Source organism: Odontomachus brunneus, unplaced genomic scaffold (assembly GCF_010583005.1).
Source record: "Odontomachus brunneus isolate Ranch 3 - 2012 unplaced genomic scaffold, Obru_v1 Obru_scaffold_082, whole genome shotgun sequence".
In the NCBI taxonomy this organism is placed as follows: Eukaryota; Metazoa; Arthropoda; class Insecta; order Hymenoptera; family Formicidae; genus Odontomachus; species Odontomachus brunneus.
The window spans coordinates 136,133-152,771 of record NW_022639532.1 but is presented as its reverse complement, the minus strand read 5'-3'; the positions used below and the strand labels follow the sequence as shown (position 1 = coordinate 152,771).

The following is a 16,639-nucleotide window of genomic DNA, read 5'->3' as shown; positions in this document are numbered from 1 at the left end:
AAAAAAAAAAAAAAAAAAAAAAAAAATATATATATATATATTCATAATATATGCACAAAATCATAATTCTGATTAAACTTACTGATTTAACTGCATACTTTACTGCTGGATTGGCCTGAAATGGAAAGTATAAAGTATAAAACAAAATTATACTAATCTTTTAAAAACATTTTAATGTGTGTGTATGTGTATATGTATATGGTGCGTAATATGCCAGATGTGGCAATCAACTATAGATAAGCTATGTAAGCATTTAAATATTTAATCAAAATGCTATTAACACACCTTATCTTTCACGCTGCGAAAAAACGCAGAGCTTTCCTTTCGCATAGTGTAAGTCCATTCCCTATATTGTTGCATGAATTTACTACTTGATTTAGCTGAATAACTGCAGGCTTCCATCTCGAACTCGTCTGAGAATCCAAGTCCTGAATTGAGCATGTTCAATCTTTCCTCTATAAACTGAAAATATTTAAAATATTTATTATATAAGTGTTACATAGAAGGAGGAGGAGGAGGAGGAGGAGGAGAGAGGATGAAAGGGAAGAGAGAGAGGGAGAGAGAAAGAGTAATAATTACATGTTAGAATTAAGATAAAGGTATATAAGATATACAATCAAACACGTGAGAGGAAAGCCTAAATACGGATTTGTCTACCTGTTGAAAAATTTGCAATTCCAACATTTTCCGTAAAAACGGTTGCATGGACGATGGCCTGCTTTCAACAAATGCGTTTTGATTAAACGTAATACGTTCACCCTGCTGCAAAGTCAATGCTTCTCTATAGCCTGCTGTTAACTGTACTAATGAGCGCAAAAATGCTCTTGATACGCCGTCTCCAAGAAGAGCAGGTCTATTACGTAACGCTTTTTTCAAGCTTGTCACCTGCAACACAGAAACTCTTTATTTTATTACTTAAGACGTATATTAATCCTTAACGATACACATATTATTATATGATAACAGTATGTTGCTTTACGCACTACATCTTGAGGTAAGGACTCTAGATCTTGGAATGGTGATTCGATTGTATTATTATCAGCATCCAGGATAACAACTTCCCCTAAATCACCCTTGCGTACTTTCTGTAAGAGAAAGAACATTGAATGTATATTTACTATAAGAAAACGTAATGTCTTCCGAGATATAATTTTTATTATAAATACCTGAAGCGTTGCCGTCGGCACTCCGATCAAAAACGGCATAGGCGCTAATAAATAATCTATCAACGATAAAGGTAGAACAGGGATGTATATATGCTGCCAAATCATTGGATAAATTAAGGCATTGCATGCTTGTACACATGCACTTAATCTTGACAGACGTTTTGAAGTAAAAATAATGCGACGTTCATATAACATAGATGCAAATACTATCATCATATTATATGAATCAACAGCACTATAATATTCAGTCAAATTTCTCTGAAACAATAAGAACAACAATAAGAACACAAAGAGATAAATTCTATAATTAATTTCTCTTTAGTGTGTATTTTATATCTTGGTACATTTAAATTGTTAATAATGTTACTTACATTTTCTGGAATACTAGGAAGTTGAAATTGTTTTGGGCTTTGGCAAACAAAATTCTGGAAAAAAATAAAATATCATTAATATATTCAAGGATTACCAATAAAGATTCAATAGAGAAATATTAAAAAAATATTTTAAAATTATAAATTGTAACATATTAAAAAGCTTTGTTTGATATAACAAAAAATTACCGCAGTAGAATTTGGTAAAGGAATAGATATGGAATTTCCAGGAATTGGAACTCCACATGTATAAAGATTTTCAAGAAACTTCCACAGATCCTCTCCACTGGCATTGCTGGTCAGGGATGCAATATGATTTAGTAACCTATAAAATTTAATAATTTAAAACTTAAATATGCTCATACATAAATGCACTCCAGAATACTTGAAATATATTCTATTAACTTGTAAAATATTTCATGCCATGGTAGTGCACTCAGAACTACCAAAGCTGTATCTGTTTTAGGATCATGACGGCAAAATCCAAAAGTCCATTTTGAATCTATACTAGTGAGTACAAAGGAGAAGTGTTGCACCAACAAACTGAAATAGCAAAGTATCATTTATATTGTATAGAAATATAGAGTTAGGACAATGTTACAATTAAAGCACATGACACATGACGCCAATATCAACATACTTTTCAACTTCACAAGGGTATGCGAATTTAGGAACAGATTTAAGTATTTCTTCATCTAAAAAAGAATTTGGATATTTCTGAAGTATCCACGCTGGTTTCTCCCCCACTGGTGCTGCTACCTCGCAAAAGCACTCAAAGAGTTGTTTAACATTTTCCCTGGAAATATTGTGGATCTATGTTTATGATCTGAATCAAACGCATTTTATAAATTTTAAAGTTATCAGTTACACACTACAGATTCATCAGTTATATAATGAGAAAGACACGCGTATTATTAATTTTTATAAAAAAAGGCATAACATTCGTCGTTTCGCTGAACTCGACAGAAATATTTGCATTGCGAAACAGTCACTCAGATGCAACACAGACGGCAGTCGATTTCACTGCGTTTTGTACACGAGATTATCCGTAAATGTACGATGTGTACAGAAGGAAAATAAACTTACCGTAATCTAGATCCCATGATAATGGCTAAAAAAAAATAAGTACTTTGTATGATCTTGACATCTATACGTCATCGCACTACATGATGACAGTAACGCATTATATTCGTAAGAACTTTAAACATTGTAGCCGCATGCTGCAGATTAATCAATCGTGTTCAATTGTGGCGTTAATGGATACACTCGTTCTACCTTTTTCTCTTCGTACGTGAAAAGTCACCGTCAACTATGCAAGATCGAAGTACGGATCAGTGATTACTACGCACGGTTCTACCACGTTCAATCATGTTTCTCTCGCTTAGATCGGAATAAATCGGAACGAACGTAGGTCACATAGCAGTGTTCTTAAGATCCGTTTCCAATGTCTCGCAAAATGGTACTAATGAATGATAACAACGACGGCTACACCTTCTTGTACATTTTACACTTAATGCGGAATGAAAGTGCACTCGTGTGACTCACTTCTGAAAGTAGGCACTTTCTAGTCGAACGCATTCCATCTAGATATTTGTACGTTGTACTCTTATTTCGAAGAAATGGAACAATTTCAAAAGGAATAATTATATGAAATGAATGTTCTCATGCAAACCTCCATGAAACAATTATATATATTAACATTTTGCAGTCCGCCGACGGCAATGGGCCGTTGTACGAATTTCGACATTGCGAAAGAATGAAAAACTGGGAAATAACATATAGATTAAAAGATTTTATGATACATTTCTACTGATAAAAATTGTTTCACCAGACCATCACGTCAACTCTACGTAAAATACCTACAAAGCTAATATAAGAACGAAAATATTTACAATATATCGTACGATATAATTTATTAAATATATATATATATATATACTATAAACATCTTTGACACCTTTTGTTGTTACTTCCCCTAAAACGGTGGTAATCGTACCTTCTGCAACAAATGCAGCATTTTCATCATAAATACACGTATGTACACATTATTATTAATAAAGGCAGTTCCATCAGGTGACATCGATTTTAGAGATGAAACTTAATTTGTTCGTACAAATTTTCTAATATCGGAAGAACAATGGCTATCTCGAATTATTTCAAAATTGTGTTGAATCAAAACATCAGTCTTCTCATCATTAATAAACAAGATCTTGTATAACTTATATAAACTTATAACTTTGTGAAAAGCTTCAAACGTAATGTCGACAAACATGTTTAATTCGAATCAACACAGGATTAACCTCGGGCAGTTAATAATACCACAAATAATACCACAAATTCTATATGTATGTAGCAAGATGTGTGATACATCTGTAGTGCCTCTACAATTGCATATCGCGCCTCCTCGCTCAGCTTGAATTTTCTAGAAAAAAAAGGAAAATATATTTTACAAACTTACGCATAATTACCGCGCTAGAGGAAACTAGATGTAAGAAATTAGATTTCACATTTATGACAAAATAAGTCATCCCACTGTTGTAGAACACATTAATTATCTTTCGTTGTCAAAAGATAACTGTGTATCATTACACGTATTATCTTATTCAATTGAACTATTACCATACTTATTACAGAAGCATTGTCGATGGATTTTCCATAAAACTTTTAAAGGCAGATAACCATTGTGCACCTATCGCACCATCAATAGTACGGTGATCGCAGCTGGCAGTTACGGACATATACTGGACGGTCGAAAATCTGTAGAAATATACATATTGAATACAAATTTAATATACAATAACGTGTAACTATAATATGAACCTTACCTCTTCTTCTGAACCTTACAGTAGCATTTAAGTTTTTCTATATAATCTTACATCAGAAGAATATTACAAAATATAAGAATATTTACCCTTTCTCATTTGTGGCGGGAACCAATCTAGGTTCCGTAGCACCTACGGCAAGAATGATGGATTGTGGTGGGTTTATTATAGCGGAGAAATTCTTGATTCCAAACATGCCCAAATTGGACAGAGTAATTGTTCCTCCTTGAAATTCCTGTGGTTGTAACTTTCCTTCCCTCGCCTTTGCAGCTAACACCCTCATATCTTTACTAATTTGAACTAAACCTTTTGTGTCAACGCCAAACACTATAGGAGTGATTAGACCACTCTCCGTACTTACTGCTACACTAACATCCACGTTATTGTATCTGTGAAAAAATACATATTGTTGATACAATTATTCAGTACAAAAATATCCCAGTATAAACATGCTCAGATATGTCCAACCATCACTTGTACTACTGTAATAAATATAAATATGTACTCACTGCCTGATCACATTTCCTAACCAAGCGCTATTGCCCTCTGGTACTTTTTTGCAAGCCATAGCAATTGCTTTGATGATTATGTCATTTACACTCAACTTCATCTTCTCTTTCTCTAACATTTTATTGAACTGTTCTCGCATTGCCATAACAGCATCCATCTTCACGTCTAGCGAGAGATAATAATGTGGGATCGTTTGCATACTTTCCATTAAACGTTTAGCAATCACCGCACGTATATTCGATATAGGAATGTCGACTCCAGCTGAGATACCAACTGCTGCTACTCCTGCTACAGTAGGTGTAGCATGTTCTAAATCTTTAGATGTTACAGAACCGTACAATCCTGTTCCTTTCAGACCCTATATATAAGTAGAGTGTAAAGAATACATCTACTTTTCATTTATACTTTTCATAAAAGTGTATTAGTTGAACAAATTAACTTTAATATAACATGAGTCAACATTTTAATGATACCTGCAAACTAAGTCCTTTCTCAGATGCTAGTTTTCTTGCTAGTGGACTAGCATATACCCTTTCTCCAGAAACGGAAGGAGCCGCTGCTGGGGCTGGTGCTGGTCGCGCTGCAGGTGCTGGTGGTGGTGTAGCTGAAACAGGTGCTGGTGGTGGTGGAGGAGGAGCAGCTGCAGGTGCAACATCCGACCCATCATCTTTAAAATCCTTGAAAGCAGCTACACTAGACTGTTCTTCCACAATAATGCAAACCAGTTTGCCTATAGGTACATTCTTTGTTCCTGCTGGTACTATGATCTTGGCCAAATATCCTTCTTCAGGTGTTTCAAACCCCATTGTGGCTTTGTCAGTTTCAATCTCTGCTAATAGATCACCTTCGTTCAACTTGTCACCTAGTGAATAAAATATAAGAAAAAAATTAAATTAAATTAATTAATGCTCAACAAACATCTCATAGAATACTAGTTAGTAGATTATCTTTATGGAAACTACAGACATTTGTAAACTTAGGTCAATCGATATCTTACCTTCCTTCTTTTGCCAACTAATTATTGTTCCTGTTTCCATAGTAGGTGACAATGCTGGAAGTTGTACTTTGATATGATCTGGATAATCTGCATAAAATCTGAATTGCTGGTTCCATGGTGTTACTGTTACATGCAAGATATTGTGATGTTGAAGCCTGAGCCAAAGAAAGCTGCGTTACTTTGTTGATGCATTTTGAGGATATATTGTCGTGTTACATAAATTTCTCTTGAACTTCTGACTATAATAGAGATCAAATCGCAAAAGGTCGCACTGTGGAAGTTGAAGTCATCCGTGTGTGATTCATATTCAAGCAAAATTATAAAATAACCTTAACAGTCGTCTAAAATCACAGCGACAACCGATCTGCGACAAGATTCGAATGAGAAGACGATTCTAGGTCGTGGACGAGATACCTCTGCTGATGTTTTCTGTGAAGACATCGGATCACTATAGATTTCACAGCATTAGTTCGCACGGAATCGCGAAGTAATGTACGTGCCAACCCGTTACGTATGCTTGACGTGGTCCGTATCATATCTCAGAATTTCCGATGACGCCAAGTGAAATGTTCGAAAATCTCTCAACGAGTCCAAGGATCTCAAAACCCGCGTGACAACGATGATGACCCTTTAATAATCAAGGACTGTCTAGGTAAAACAGATTGTGATGAGGTACAAAATAGATGACAAACTAGAGGTCTGTAGAGGACGTCGACAAGGTCACGTGGCTTTTGCTCTTTCCTTTCCCGGGAAGTAGAGGAGGAAGTTAACGACGACGATCGTGCGAGTCGAAAATCTTTCACCGTTCTTCGACTATCAATCGTAAGACGGGCGGATGGATGAAGAGGAACAGGTTGCGAATTTCGCTTTGATAATAAAAGTTGAGTAAATTAATACACACACAAAATTAATACACACACAAAATGTCCCAGACGCGATATCAATGGCGAGACTGCACGCAGAAAGTTAGCGAGTATAAAGTTTCGTGAAAAACATACACCTACGAGAATAACCTGAACACAGTTCCTTATTCTCTTCTATCGACGAATTCTCTCATCAATCTGAAGCCGACTTTTGTCTCCTCTGAGTCTGCCACCTCAGGAACGTAGTGAAGGGACGAATATGCTCTTTATTCGCGCATCGGATACTGACTATCGAATTCGTATATTCGCGCCGTTATCTTGATATATCGATGTAGCCTTACGAACGATCGATAACTTATCTCCCGATGAATTATCGCGCCATCTTCATGATTTATCGGTCGTGCGCGACTCGAGTAGTCGATGAACGAATTGCTAGTTGCACCTAGCGACGCACAGATGGCGCAGTTGCGATTATGTGCGCGCCATTTTAACGTTCGCTTCACGCGCGCACGATTGTCCTTCGTTCGAGTATAACGTTTGTAGAAGAACGCACAGATATTCCCGGATGTACTCTCCATTCTCGATTAAAGAAGACCTCGATTACGATGGACTGGATTACGAACGGCGATAACCTGCTGCTTGGGCCTCTCTCCAATTTATGTATAAATGCAAGGTATGAATAGCTATAAACATGTTACTACATGTCGCGATCCTTTTCTACGCGTTTTTCATGTTATTCCAAAGACTCGTTTAGGAAGATCCGCGCCTCGTGATTCTGACGATTCTAACGTTGAGCGTCGCGAAGTGCCCGAGAATCTTGAGCTTGCAAAGCTTATTATCCGTAAATCGGGGCCAGTTCGCAAGCAGAATTGGCGGTTAGCTCGGTCTCTATCTCACGCGTTTTTCATATTATTCCAAAGACCCGTGTCTCGTAATCGTGACGATTCTAACGTTGAGCGTCACGAAGCGCTCGGGAATCTCGAGTTTGCGAGCTTATTATCCGTATCTGCGAGCGGGGCGTGCTTGCGGGCAACAGTTGGCGGCTAGGCTGATTAGCGTGAACGCGGCTGGCAGACCTAGGCGGCATCTAGTCTCGTCTTGGAGTAAAATAGAAACGCGCGACACCGGCGACAGTTCGTTCGTCACGCGTGGACTCGCGCGTATGATCGCGCAAAACGATCGACCTTCGGCGGTCCGTCGGCGGTAATTAGTCACTTGAAGACGGAAGAGGCGGCGATGTCGCGTACTCGTCGGGACGTATGATGCGGTAATCGCACCGAATACGTATATGCCGATTCCGATCTGGGGGGTCCCACACGTTCGCCAAATCGGCGATTCGCCGCTACGGCTTTATCGCTATCGCGCTGATAAGAGAAAACAGACGCGCTACAACTTTATCCGTATGCCGATTGCGCGGGCCGGAGTTACGCGCCGGATCCCGATGTGCCACCTGTGCCTTTCGCGCGAATAGAGCGCGTGTCAATTCGCGCGCGACCGAGGTAACTTAAGACCTTCTCGTTCTTTTTAGCTGAACTGTTTGAACTGGCGCAGTAAGTTAGAATGAAACAAAATATATTTGTCTCTTTCTAACTTACTGCACGAGTTCAGACAGTTCGACTAAGAGAAACAGACCTATATTTCCCACAGTGCGCTGTGATATGCGATATCGCGATATCGCGCTCGATCGATGCCAAAGTGGCAAGTCCCGAGAGCGATTATTGCGCAGAGACGATCGCGTGGTCGATAAAAAGCGCGGCCAAAGAGAAGAGGAACGAACGCGCTGCGTGTATGCGTGCGCGCGTGTCGTCGTGATCGAATAGATACCGTGCGTGAACCGAATGAGATGAAGCCTCGCGCCGGATCCTCGCTATTTTCCGTCTGGACAGTGAGTCTGTACCTCGCGAGGATATGCTCGTGCGTCGACACGAAGATTCTGAGCCTCTGCAGCGCTCAGAGCAGCTGCGAGAATTGCTTGGAGGCGAACTTGGCTTGCGCGTGGTGCAGCGATTGGGTAAGATTCTGTGTACTTTCGGGGACGAAGGCTTTTCCCATTAACACGTCGAATGTTAACACGGAATGAGAGATAACACGGGATGGAGGAAAGGCGCTGATTAATCCGCGCACACGTAAGACGCGAGCATCGATATCCGGGGAATTACATGAATCATCAGTTCACAGAGAAGAATAATAAATATGTTCGCCGATGAAAATGCATTCGCACGACCTGAACAGGTATTCGTTCTCTCACCGATTTTCGAACGCGTGGCGTTCGAGATCTTCGTTCGTTTTATCGAGACTTGTTCAGTTGCTGTCTCAAATTCTAAAGTTGCGATACACTCTTCGAAACGACGTCGAAGCTTCCTGACTGAATTCCCTTGCGATTCCCAGTAATTATTAATTCATCGCGCGCTTCGGCCGTCTTGCGCTCGCGAAGGACGAAGAGAATCGGCGCGTCTCGAGATCTCCGCGGTTTTATTTCGTAATAGTCCTCTGTTCTGCAAGTATGCCTAAGCACGCGCTCTTTTTCTAATTCGCTCTTCTTTTGTTCATGCAGGCTTATTCAAATTCCACGCACGGAAAGCCGAGGTGCAACGTGCCGGAGCGTCTGCGTGCATTCGGCTGTCCAGCTGCGGAGATACGCACGGCGCCGCCGGGATCGCTGGAATTGCTGGCGAACGAGGACTTTCAGGATGTCTCGAACGACCGCGCGCCGGTGCAGCTGAGACCGCAGAGGCTGCGACTCAGGATCAGGCCGCACGCCAGCCAAGAGCTGAGGCTCCAGTATCGGCCGGCTAAGTAAATATTGTTTCGAAAAAGTCAACAAATCAACAAAGACGCGGAGAGAAACCAGACGACTAGGCTGCAAGACGATTGGTCACTTGTTTTGCTACACTGAGAGAAAAGATATCTGAGAAGTGAAACTCACACAGCAGAAATGTTCAAAATACATTATAGGGATGTCCTGAAGATATCGCGATCATGTCCATAGAATATCCCTGTAATATATTTTAGACATTTCTGCTGTGTGGCAAAATGTCAATAAACGCGTTTCTTTTTCTTAGATATTTTTTCTTTTCTCAGTGCCAACATTATCCTCTACCGCGTAGGAGGAAGTCGCTGTACCACACGATTGCGGAATCGTGTGTCCTTCCTCGTTATCCGACGTCAGCGATTGCCGTGTTAGCAACAGTGTTACGTTTAATAGGAATCCTTTAGAGACATTAAACGACGTTAAACGCGTGCAATTTAACGCATGACTTGGCGAACATTACGGTTGCTATTCTGTCAAGAAAAGAATCACTAAGTTACGAGGCTGTTCTCAGCAACGTCGAGGTTTTGCTGCAATTCGCGTTCCCTCGCGATTTCACCGGTGAATTATTAATCAAGCGTTGTTATCATGCTGTGATAATGACAGTCGGTCACGAATTTATAGAAAGGAGAAAGTCAGCCGATCGCGTCTTTTTCCGTATTATTAGTGAATAATATCGACGAGATTCTCGATGGCAGAGAATGAAATGTGGAAGTTGCGCGCGGCTACATCCAACCGTCGATAAACAGACACGCGGGAAACGCGATAACGTAAGGTACGAGCGATTACGCGACGATAGAGCTATTCGAATGCTATTCGTGTTGAAGTCGTAGCGCGACCTGCTATCCGCTATTTGTCTAGCGGATAGTTTCACAATGACACCCACCGGTGAACGCAATGACGCCCACTGGCGTCGTCGACGCGTAGGCGAGATACTCTTGCGAAGCCTGAAATTAATCTAACATCAATTTTGCGCTTGAAATAGCGCGTTACGCTGCGCACATATTAGTGGATCGTAAATAACGTCCCATCCTTATCTCGATGGTACACACAGATACTTTCGAAGCACGAACGATTCGCGTAATTCAAATGTTTACTCAACTCGAGCCGCATGCTGCGAACGTTTGAAAATTGCAATTTCATGCTGCAATACCTGAGAACGCGCGTACACATACTTGGAACAATGCACACTGCATCCAAGTAAATGTTCCTTGTTTCGAGGATTTCATAAGTTTATATATCAAATCTATCACAAGTACATTCCAAGCCCATCGGATTTATTCAAAATATATTCTGAATCCCGGTGTGCTTAGCAATTCACTCAATATGAAATTAAAACAAGAATTCGGTTTGCTTGCTACATAAAGTCGAGCCAACTGTTTCCTCGATGAGCTTTTGTGATATTCTTGCGAAGACAATAACTTTTTCTTTTGAAAACATGATAATGAACTTTTCTGAAGTTCCTCATTATTATATTTCAAGACTGTTATCGAGAAAATGTTCTTTATCGAAGACAATCGCCTATCTTGACAATAAAATTATATTTTTCTGCGTGTAGACGCGCAGATATAACGTAAAGAAAAGAAAGGATAAAGTGAAATAATTCTGAGCACCCATCATTTCATTTCGTCCTGTCTGTCCGACCAGGAATTATCCCTTGGATCTCTACTATCTTATGGATCTCACATGGTCGATGAAGGACGACAAAGAGACTTTGGTGAGTCTGGGCTGGAGGATGGCCAACACCCTCGGCACCTTCACCACCAACTTTCGCCTCGGTTTCGGCAGCTATGCCGACAAGCCCTTGATGCCGTACATCTTCCCAGGTCACGAGGAGAACCCGTGTAAGAGCGAGCACGCCTTCTGCACACCGCTATACTCGTTCTGGCATCATCTGGAGCTGACCGACAACATACCCCGTTTTATCCATGAAGTAAGCGCAACAACCGCGTGATCAGCGGCCTCTTTGCGTCGTTATCTTCTTGAGTTATTCATAACCGCGTTTCATAATAAAGCCACGAGGGCGTGAACGTGTTGTTTACGCGCTCGCTCTTGGAACAACTGATCGAGTTAAGAAATGACGTTATCAGGCTTACATTCATTACACGAGTCATAGGTGAATTACAGTTCAGTGACCGGCAACGTGGATAATCTGGAGGGCGGCCTCGACGGAGTCGTGCAAGCGATCGTTTGCACCCGCCAGGTCGGATGGGCTCATCAGGCGCGGAAACTGATGCTGGTGGCGACCGACGGACTCCTGCATTTCGCCGGAGAGGGAAAGGCACGGTCAACACATGCAATTTATTCGTTATATGTTCATTAATATACAGTCAGTAGCAGAAAGATTGCCGCATTTCCTTTCTAACGAATCTCCAATGAGTTCCTATTTTCAATAGGAGAATTTATTGTTCACTAATCCCCAGACAAGTATCTTACAACGATGTTGCGATTCTTTTGCTACTGAAAAACAAGAGAGTTCTCATTTATTATATTTAATCCACCAATCAATTACACAGGTTTACAAGGTTTTTATCATAAAAGAAGTAAGAAGTTTACCCGAAGAAATTCGGTGTGCTGAATTCAAATCTAGCCTCAGAATGGCGCCATCGCGTCAGGATTTTGAGATATTCTAATCTAAAAGCGCAAAAATTACTGTTTTAGGGCATTATTGGAGTTTCCTTCTGGTTGCATAGAATTTTACCGACAAAAACTAAACAAAGTACCGTAAAATACGAGTCTTGTCCTTTAATTTCCATTTTGGAACGTCTAAATAGAATTTTTTTTCACCGAGATACAGCAGATTTAAGTTTTTACTGCATACAGAAAATCAAATAAAGCGATGATGTCGGTTTATTTAAAATACCTTTTTGGTTTTGAGCAATTCTGGAAAAAAAAGTTTGTAGTTCAAAGGGTCCCGAGGGTCGCTGCTCACGAATCTGGGCTCAGATTTCTAAAATTCAAGATGGCGGATCCAATATAAAATTTCCAAATCCAAAAGAATTTTGGAAATCTGAGTCCAGATTTGTGAGCAGCGACCCTCGGGACCCTTTGAACTACAAACTCTTTTTTCCAGAATTGCTCAAAAAGGGTTAAAGTATTTCAAATAAACCGACATCATCGCTTTATTTGATTTTCTGTATGCAGTAAAAACTTAAATCTGCTCTATCTCGGTGGAAAAAAATCCTATTTGGACGTTCAAAAATGGAAATTGAAGGGCAAGACTCGTACTTTACGGTACTTTGTTTAGTTTTTGTCGGTAAAATTCTATGCAACCAGGAGGAAACTTCAATAATGCCCTAAAATAGCCATTTTTTTATTTTTAGGTTAGAATATCTCAAAATCCTGACATGATGGCGCCATTCTGAGGCCAGATTTGGATTCAGCGCACCAAATTCCTTCGGAAATCAATATAAAGTTTCATGTGATATTACATACCCTTTAATTTGTTGACCTGTGTTATTAACACGCGTATCGATCCATTGATGTCATAATTTATACTAATGTTTTCAGCTCGGGGGTGTAGTGCACCGTCCAGATTTCCAATGTCACGTGGACGAGCGCGGGCAATACTCCATGGCGAAGGAGTACGATTATCCGTCACTGGCGGAGGTGTCGCGGTTGTTGCAAGAGCGCAAAGTCAACCTGATATTCGCCGTGACAGAGGATCGTCGTCACGAGTACGAATCGATCGCTGATCTGCTCAAGGAGCACGCCAGAGTGGCCACTCTGACGAGGAACAGTTCCAACATCCTCGAGATCATCGAGAGTTCCTACCACGATATCGTGAGCAAGGTGGTGTTGCGTGACAATTCAACCGGCCCGTTGCGCCTCGAGTATTTCTCCGCGTGCGGCGAACAGGCGGGCACAGAGTCGAGCACTTCCGAGTGCGACGGTATACAGGAGGGTCAAGTGTATGAGTTTAAAGTCGTCATATCGGTGGACGAGTGTCCGAGGAACGAGAGTCTCTGGGTGAGTGTCGCGTCTCGTATACAAGACGAATTGATTTGAAAAGCCTATCTTCTCCACACGCGCGCGCGAATAGTTCTGATTACGAGTTAACACGGTTCACAAGAGATATCTCATATTCGATGAACCGTGTTCTGAGGTCGAGTTATGAGATACTTTTTTGCGTATCTTTGTAATCACATAAATTAACCGTGAAACAAATAGAAACAGAAATAACTGCACACACGGCAACTGTGTTTTTCGAAGATACATTCTTAACGTGCTCTGAAGACAAGCTCTTCAATTCATTTGTTCTTGTCGTCGTTGATTCGTTCTGTGTTTGTGACAATTCGCTCTTACGTTTTGCCAAAGAGACAAACGGTAGTGATCGACGATGCGCTGGCGTCTGAGGCGTCCGAGGTACAGTTCGAAGTCGAGCTCTTGTGCGGCTGTGACTGCAAGAATGTAGAAAGTTCGCGCTGTGAGCACGGGGTCAACGAATGTGGCATATGCAAATGCGACTTCGGCTGGTCCGGTAAGAGCGCGCACTTTCTGTGCACGCGCATCGCCCTGCTTCGAGATTTGTCATTGAGATTTAAATTTAAAAACGTCCGTGCACAGGCGAGACCTGCGACTGCGATGAGAGTTCCCCGGTAGAAAACCGACTGCAGTGCATCGCCGCCGACAGCACGCAGGTCTGCTCGAACAGAGGCGAGTGCGTGTGTGGCGCCTGCAACTGCGATAAGGGTTACAACGGTCGGTTCTGCGAATGTTCTCCCTGCGACAAGGTAAACGACCGAAAAAGAGAAAGCGCGCAACCGCCGGCCAAAGGCCGACATTCGAGTAACGGCGGCTAATTATCAGAATAATTACAAAAAATCGATTAAGTTTGTTCGTTCGGCTTCCTCCGGTAGAGCGACGGGATCGAGTGTGGCGGCAGAGGCACGTGTGAATGCGGCGTTTGCAACTGCCTGGAGGGATGGGAAGGCGGCGGCTGTCAATGTCCGTCCGGCACAGAACTCTGTGTCGCTCCCGGCAGCGAAGAAGTATGCGCGGGTCACGGATACTGCGATTGCGGACAGTGTCGGTTCGTATGTCTCCTCTGTCTATTGTATCTATCCTCTAATCCGGAGGAAATTTCTCTTATTTCGCGGATACGATTTTATTAAAAAAAAAAAAAAGAAAACAAGAAAACAATAGTAGTGAAACATCCCTGGTGTCGTACTCGTAGATGCAACGAGACAGCCGCGGACGGTTTGTACTATCGTGGCACCTACTGCGAGTCGTCGGCGAGCGCAGGTGGCAGCGGTCTCTGTATCCTATATAATTCTTGCGTGAACGTCACGGTCGAATATCCGGAGAAAGCGGAAGAACTATGTCAGACCGACACGACTCTTTATAAAACCGCGCGAGTGGACACAGTGGATGTAGGTAGGTATATACGAGGCAGAGCTCGCGTTGCTTATGTCGGCGCAACCTACTTAAATTCCTTTCTTCGTAAATTCGCGCAAACAGATAACGAGCATTACTGTTTCGTGAGAACGACGCAGGCCAAAAGCACGTGCACAATACCCTACGTGTACGAGTTTCAAGCGGACAAGACGGTCATGTTGAGGATTGGCGAGAAGGTACGTCGTGCAGGCTTATGAACGCGCGTAAGTCTTGTCGCGAGATGTTTCCTTCTCTCCCTGCCTTCCTACGTCTCGATTGTCGGTATTCTACTTGCAGACTTGCCGCACGCCCATCCACGCTGCGGTAATCCCGAGTTTCATCTTCGGCGCCGTGTTTCTGGCTGGTATTATCAGCCTGTTAATATGGAAGTAAGCCGTTTCTCTCGTAAATCTCGTGATCAAATGAAATACAGCCTTCGAAAGATCTCAATAATATTCTGACGCATATCTGTGTGAGTGTAAGATGAGCTCTCTTGTCTTAGGTGTTGGACCACGATAAAGGATCGCAAGGAATACGCCAAATTCGTGCTGGAACGGAAGAAAACCGTTTACGCTTTGGACGAGAATCCGCTTTACCGACCAGCTGTCACTCGATTCAGAGTGCCCTCTATGTACAATGACGAGTGAGAATAATTTAGTACCTCAATTAGCAATCATCGTTGCGAAAGAGTGGCGAATCGTATGTGTCGCTCTTGTGATTCTAAACACTTCAAGTGTATTTAAGACTTGTAAATATTTACAATTAAGTGTCGCAAAAGAGTTGATTTACAAATGCGACGCGTATGCTTCGCACTTGCTCGACTAATGTCGAACGAAAGATCGTGTACTTCCTCCCGAGGATGCTTCACGTATTTCCTTCCAAAAATGATTTCCAGTTGTAAACGAGACTTGCTGTAGGCAAATAATTTAGAAATGAATAATTCTTATACGAGAAAATATTGCAGATTAATATAATACAAGAATGCTACGTTCGACCTATATTTTTGCGGTTTCATTTCTATACTGACACTCTCCGAAACCGATTCGACCATCCACTCTTGTCCGAGCGGCTCCTTGTAGACGACGTCTGAAACGGGTCTATTTCGTGACCAGACGGCTGCCAATGAGGATCCGTCCGGAAAGATATACGTTCCCATACCATCCATTGCACCGTTCGCGGCGACATGACCCTTGTATTGCACGTCGTTGTTGTACCTTTTCGTACATACACGTGTATCAAATTATTATACATGGAAGAAAAATTTCAATTCGAGTAACTGAATAGGTACCGAACGAAAAACTCGCTGAAATAATATCTCTGTTACTGCGACCAAAAACATTCGTCTGAACGTTCAGCCGCATTAAAACTCGCTTAGATAACCGAGAGCAATTGGCTTAGTAGAAATCTTCTACAGAAATCTTTTCGTTTCTATACTGAGAGAAAAAATATTTAAATATTTATTTGATGTATATTAATATATTCACTTAAACTTTTTATCTAAATCTTTATCTTTAATCTAAATAGAGTAAATAATTGCTTTTACGAGAAGCTAAGATTTTCTTGGGATTTTAAGAAACTTTCCTTATTTGAAAAATATTATATATATTAGATACATATATATTAAATTTTATATATACATATTATAATATAATTTTCTTATATTTTAATATATATATATATATATAATATATATATATATATATATATATATATATATATATATAT

At 41.1% G+C, this 16,639-nt stretch overlaps 4 protein-coding genes across 13 annotated transcripts in view; 1 reads left to right on the top strand and 3 right to left on the bottom strand.

Annotated features, from left to right (window-relative positions):
• Positions 1–2,999, bottom strand: part of LOC116847664 (DENN domain-containing protein 1A) — a 10,247-nt gene extending 7,248 nt beyond the window's left edge. For 3 of the 4 annotated variants that reach the window (XM_032822896.1, XM_032822893.1, XM_032822894.1), the window contains exons 1-10: positions 2,624–2,640; positions 2,178–2,333; positions 1,943–2,080; positions 1,727–1,862; positions 1,538–1,591; positions 1,167–1,424; positions 984–1,085; positions 658–885; positions 286–462; positions 83–115 (exon numbers count right to left, since the gene is read on the bottom strand). In XM_032822896.1, the coding sequence (XP_032678787.1) occupies positions 83–115; positions 286–462; positions 658–885; positions 984–1,085; positions 1,167–1,424; positions 1,538–1,591; positions 1,727–1,862; positions 1,943–2,080; positions 2,178–2,333; positions 2,624–2,640 (1,299 nt within the window). Of the gene's footprint in view, positions 1–82; positions 116–285; positions 463–657; positions 886–983; positions 1,086–1,166; positions 1,425–1,537; positions 1,592–1,726; positions 1,863–1,942; positions 2,081–2,177; positions 2,334–2,623; positions 2,649–2,812 lie in introns of those variants that run through there. The other variant, XM_032822892.1, reaches the window with a different exon arrangement.
• Positions 3,000–3,314: 315 nt separating this feature from the next.
• On the bottom strand, positions 3,315–7,023 carry LOC116847665 (dihydrolipoyllysine-residue acetyltransferase component of pyruvate dehydrogenase complex, mitochondrial). 5 transcript variants are annotated; one of them, XM_032822899.1, is made up of 8 exons: positions 6,898–7,023; positions 6,281–6,494; positions 5,867–6,021; positions 5,343–5,731; positions 4,869–5,227; positions 4,449–4,748; positions 4,157–4,294; positions 3,315–3,959 (listed from the first exon to the last, which is right to left on the bottom strand). In XM_032822899.1, the coding sequence occupies exons 2-7, from the start codon at positions 6,400–6,402 to the stop codon at positions 4,165–4,167; spliced, it is 1,455 nt and encodes a 484-aa protein (XP_032678790.1). In that variant the 5' UTR covers positions 6,403–6,494; positions 6,898–7,023; the 3' UTR covers positions 3,315–3,959; positions 4,157–4,164. The 5 variants fall into 5 exon arrangements, with proteins under 5 accessions (XP_032678790.1, XP_032678789.1, XP_032678792.1 ...); XM_032822898.1 differs by having other exon boundaries at positions 6,871–7,016; XM_032822901.1 differs by having other exon boundaries at positions 6,880–7,014.
• Positions 7,024–7,249: 226 nt separating this feature from the next.
• LOC116847642 (integrin beta-nu-like) lies at positions 7,250–15,914 on the top strand. Of its 3 annotated transcripts, none has more exons than XM_032822842.1 (13): positions 7,849–8,228; positions 8,377–8,740; positions 9,284–9,525; positions 11,186–11,471; positions 11,655–11,819; positions 13,049–13,507; positions 13,856–14,018; positions 14,105–14,271; positions 14,398–14,570; positions 14,715–14,914; positions 14,999–15,111; positions 15,212–15,303; positions 15,417–15,914. In XM_032822842.1, the coding sequence occupies exons 2-13, from the start codon at positions 8,573–8,575 to the stop codon at positions 15,559–15,561; spliced, it is 2,373 nt and encodes a 790-aa protein (XP_032678733.1). In that variant the 5' UTR covers positions 7,849–8,228; positions 8,377–8,572; the 3' UTR covers positions 15,562–15,914. The 3 variants fall into 3 exon arrangements, with proteins under 3 accessions (XP_032678735.1, XP_032678733.1, XP_032678734.1); XM_032822843.1 differs by having other exon boundaries at positions 8,360–8,740; XM_032822844.1 differs by lacking the exons at positions 7,849–8,228; positions 8,377–8,740 and adding an exon at positions 7,250–7,402.
• The window catches only part of LOC116847644 (phosphatidylinositol 4-phosphate 5-kinase 5-like), a 2,397-nt gene continuing 1,615 nt past the window's right edge, over positions 15,858–16,639 (bottom strand). The window contains exon 3 of the mRNA XM_032822848.1: positions 15,858–16,128. Within this exon, the coding sequence (XP_032678739.1) occupies positions 15,858–16,128 (271 nt within the window). The remainder of the gene's footprint in view (positions 16,129–16,639) is intronic.